The sequence below is a fragment of the Aplysia californica genome, unplaced genomic scaffold (assembly GCF_000002075.1).
Source record: "Aplysia californica isolate F4 #8 unplaced genomic scaffold, AplCal3.0 scaffold00238, whole genome shotgun sequence".
NCBI lineage: Eukaryota > Metazoa > Mollusca > Gastropoda > Aplysiida > Aplysiidae > Aplysia > Aplysia californica.
The window spans coordinates 1,000,136-1,004,287 of NW_004797508.1; the positions used below are offsets into that span (position 1 = coordinate 1,000,136).

Genomic DNA, 4,152 nt, shown 5'->3' on the forward strand with positions numbered 1-4,152 from the left:
CCGTAAATACATACATACATACATACATACATACATACATACATACATACATACATACATACATACATACATACATACATACATACATACATACACACACTACTACAAATGATAGTAATCATTTACACACAAACATAGATACATACCCAACTTTCGTTATCCCTCTATGAGTTATTTAGAAGTAATGTCGTCTGGAAACCTTCCGGAGTTAATTAACTAGTTATCAAGTTCGCTCAAGAACAACCAGTTTACCACACAGCGAAATTCAGAGAGCAGGTCAGCTGTCTCTGCTGTGCCCCTCCAAACCCGATTTCGACATGTATAATATCAGTCAACAGCAAGCCACGAGCCTATCGAAACGCTGGTGCAAAAAATGCGAAATGCAAAAAAAAAAAACAACAACAACAACAACAAAACCCACCCCAAAAAAAACCGTCATTCGTGATTGTAGAAATTATTTTTGAATCCAACAATAAATGTTCTCTCCTTTCATTATAAGTCATGCCATGCTGTTCCAACAGATTCAACCTCAGAACAGTGTACTGTAACTTATATTTTTCTTTAAAGGGGTGGGAGTTTGGGTAATGGTGCAATTAGCTATTAACCTGTAATAAACTTTACCACACATGGTCACATCCTCTTCTATTCATTTGCAGCTCTGTGTTTGAGCAGCAGTTTAAAAAAAAAAATACTTGATCTTTTCAAGTTGTGGCATTGCAGAATTTTTTAACAGATTAAAAAAATGTCCGTAATTTGAATGGGAAAAGGAGATTCAAGGCACCTCGCTGCCAGGCTCCGACAAAACACATTTTTTTTAAAAGTCATGGTTCCGAGACATTTGCGATTTTATGTTTTTACTCAAAATATCGTCTATTTCATCGATGATAAAAGTAAATTATGTGTCCCTCTATTACCAAACCTATTTTTTTTAACGACAAATAAACAAATAAGGAAGAAAAATGTGTTTTGTCGGAGCATCCCTAGATAAATGTAGGCTATTCTTCATGAAACACATTCTTTCAGGGTGTGCTCCGACAGAACACATTTTTTAGGGGCGAAGTGTTAAAAAAATGTGTTTTGTCGGAGCATCCCTAGATAAATGTAGGCTATTCTTCATGAAACACATTCTTTCAGGGTGTGCTCCGACAGAACACATTTTTTAGGGGCGAAGTGTTAAAAAAATGTGTTTTGTCGGAGCATTACTAAAGAAATGCATTTTTCAGTTTATACATGTTTGCCGGGTGCTCTGACAAAACATTTTTCTTGCTATTTAGAGCAAGAAAATGTGTTTTGTCGGAGTACTCCTACATAATGACTTTTCATGGACACATTTTAAGGGACTGCTCAAAGTACTTTTTTTTTTCGTGAACGCTGATGCAAAAGAAGTTAAATCAATCTACTTTTGATCAAAGCAAACAAACAAAATGGAAATCAGTGGAGACGTCAAAAGGAGTAATATCTTTATGAGAAATATAAAAATTTGCATAAACTATTCGGCGCAATTTATTCGCTTTCTAACTATTATGGCCTACATCAATGACACATTAGTTGAAAAACTTTAATTAACAAACGCAAAAACGCGAACTCCTGATAAATGACTATCGAAATTATAAATTTGAAAAATCTTTCTCCCACATTATAATTCATCTGATGAGGAACAGCATGATGGCGAGGAGGGAATCGTAGACGGGTATTGTGACAGAGAGAAGCTTTTGGTCAAATTCCGTCATTCTTGACTTTATTAGATGCCAGTAAAAGTGTGCGATTCTTCAAACAATCTTCAGTTTATCACAAAAAACTATCAGTATACTAATACAAATATAAGTAAAATATTGTTTGTTTAATCAGCAAAAAGGACTAAATCGCATATCTCGAAACTTCGATTTTGAAAAAAAAAAAAAGCGTTTTATCAGATTATGTAAGTACAGCTGGTTCAACCTGATGTCCTGACAATACAATGTCGTCATGGGCTGACTCCAGTCTCGTAAACAGCTATAGCTCTTTTCTCTCCTTTTCTTTGCACATGGTGTTACTCGCTTCTTTTAATCTTCTGAACTTATATGCTCTAATTGTGTTGCAAGTGCCGTAAATATAAGCTAAAGAGTCATGTGATACCAATTCAGATACTTGTTACACACTAATGCGTTTATGAAATTGCAAGAGGGTTAGAAAATAAAATGATGTCCTTGTCCTCAGCTCTCAGTTCCCATAGCTGATGGATTTGTATACAGTACAGCAACAAAACAGTAGGGGAAAGGGGGGGGGGGGGGCAAAATGAGAAAACAACAAAGAAATAGAAGGTGATCAAATGTAAAAAGCACAGGCTGCTTATCAAAACAAACATATCCGGCTTAATTTCTTTTAATTTCGCAATCAGCTGTTTGGCTGACAAAACCTGAGTCGCCAAGTCTTTCCAAAACTTGATAAATCCTGTGAAGTCTCCAAGACTCGTAGACTGGTTTCTCCAGAATTTATCCACGGCCACCGCTGCGATCTTGTCGTCGAAGTGACCGAGATACTCATCGTACCGGATGACGTTGATGCCCTGCACGTTGACGGACTTGTCTTTGAGCATGAAGTCCGGCACAGGTATTCATTTGGTCATACCTTGATGTTCTTCACGAATGGAAACAAGCTTAAACATAGTTGCTCCGCACATTTTTTCTCAGCCACACTCACATTTAAGAAGGCATGTACGTATAATGTGTTTCTATCTTTCGTGTTCCTGTTCCAACAAAAATTGCTACCTATGTTCAAACTGTACCTACCAAGGCAACAGCCGATACAGGGGTCTGTGGACGTCAATGCACTTCAATGGCCATGGCTGCCATTGCTCAAAGTCAAGAGTGTGGCAGGCTGGCAGCCTATTGATATGGATGACATACTGAGGAGGGACGACCAAATTTACTAGCTTTCATCGGAATTCTCATTCCATAAGAAGTAGTGAAATCAATTGACATTGATTTTGACACCGTAACACTAAAGACGCTTGTATATAAACCGTGGCGTTTTCAATCTTTGTGAGAAAGATGATAGCCTTACTTGAGAATGTCCGATCGGCATGCATTTTGACATTTGGACAAGAGTGTTCCTCATATGCAATTGCATTTATTCTTGAGGGTTCTGTTACATGTTTGATTCTCATAGCAGGGGTGTGAAAGAATTGTGCGTACCTGATGGGCGTGCATACGTTACAAAACATTTTGAGAGATGTGGTGTCCTTTGTTGCTGTTTTTGCTGCTTCTGTTGGTCTCATAAATGTATACCTGTTCGAAGTGGTTGAAATTGAAATGCTCTTGGATAATCAAGACATTTTTCTTGATAGCAATGACTGAGCGCTGAAGAATGCCTTCCTCATATGCAGCTTACAGGTAGTCCAACCAATAATAATTTGAAGTCTCCTGGAATCTCTGACGAAGAGGACATGCCTTTCATTCAGGTTTTAGAGCATCAAACCAGTGAAGACGATTGGAATTTCTGATGGAGAGGAGAAAACGAGAGCCAAAAAGCATCCATCACAGCTGGATACAATAAGTAGCTCCTCAGTTATAGCACAAGACACAGAGGAGCACACCCTACAGTTGGACACAGTGGGAATGGATAGCTCCTCGACCACAACAAAATGCACCGATGAGCACCCCTCACAGTTGGTTTAAATAGACAGGTCACCAGTCTCAGCAAATTTCACAAAAGAGCGAAGGCAGAGAAGGAGAAGGCAAAAGACATGGACCATTGGAGTGTTAACATCAGGAAGAGGATGAGAAACCACAGGGAAGAAAATGAGACAGTTTCTGGTGTATTGAAGAGGAAGAGAGTGTTGAAACCGGAATCTGGGGCTTTATCTGTTATTACGCATGATGATAGGACAGCCATATTTCATAACTACTTGCAGAGGGGTTGCCTCCAACAGCAAAGGGATTACCTTAACACCGTTGTCTGCAAACGGGCAAAAGCAACTGCTATCCTTTAGGTGTCTGAACCAAAGCGCAACAGGACTTACGAACGGTTTTGGGGAACGTCAATAAAAGAAGCCTGTCATCATAAGTCAACAACAAACAGGGAGATGAGAAGCCGTTCTGTGTCGGATGCGACACAGATTTTACCATTAGACACATTTTAACAGAATGTCTAGACTTTGGAGAGATCCAAAGG

General features: G+C 38.8%; 1 protein-coding gene across 1 annotated transcript in view; it reads right to left on the reverse strand.

Moving 5' to 3' along the window:
- LOC101849701 (UDP-glucuronosyltransferase 2C1-like) overlaps positions 1–2,575 on the reverse strand; it is a 12,818-nt gene extending 10,243 nt beyond the window's left edge. Inside the window, exon 1 of the mRNA XM_005100179.2 lies at positions 2,391–2,575. Within this exon, the coding sequence (XP_005100236.1) occupies positions 2,391–2,575 (185 nt within the window). The remainder of the gene's footprint in view (positions 1–2,390) is intronic.
- Between the last annotated feature and the right edge of the window lie 1,577 nt (positions 2,576–4,152).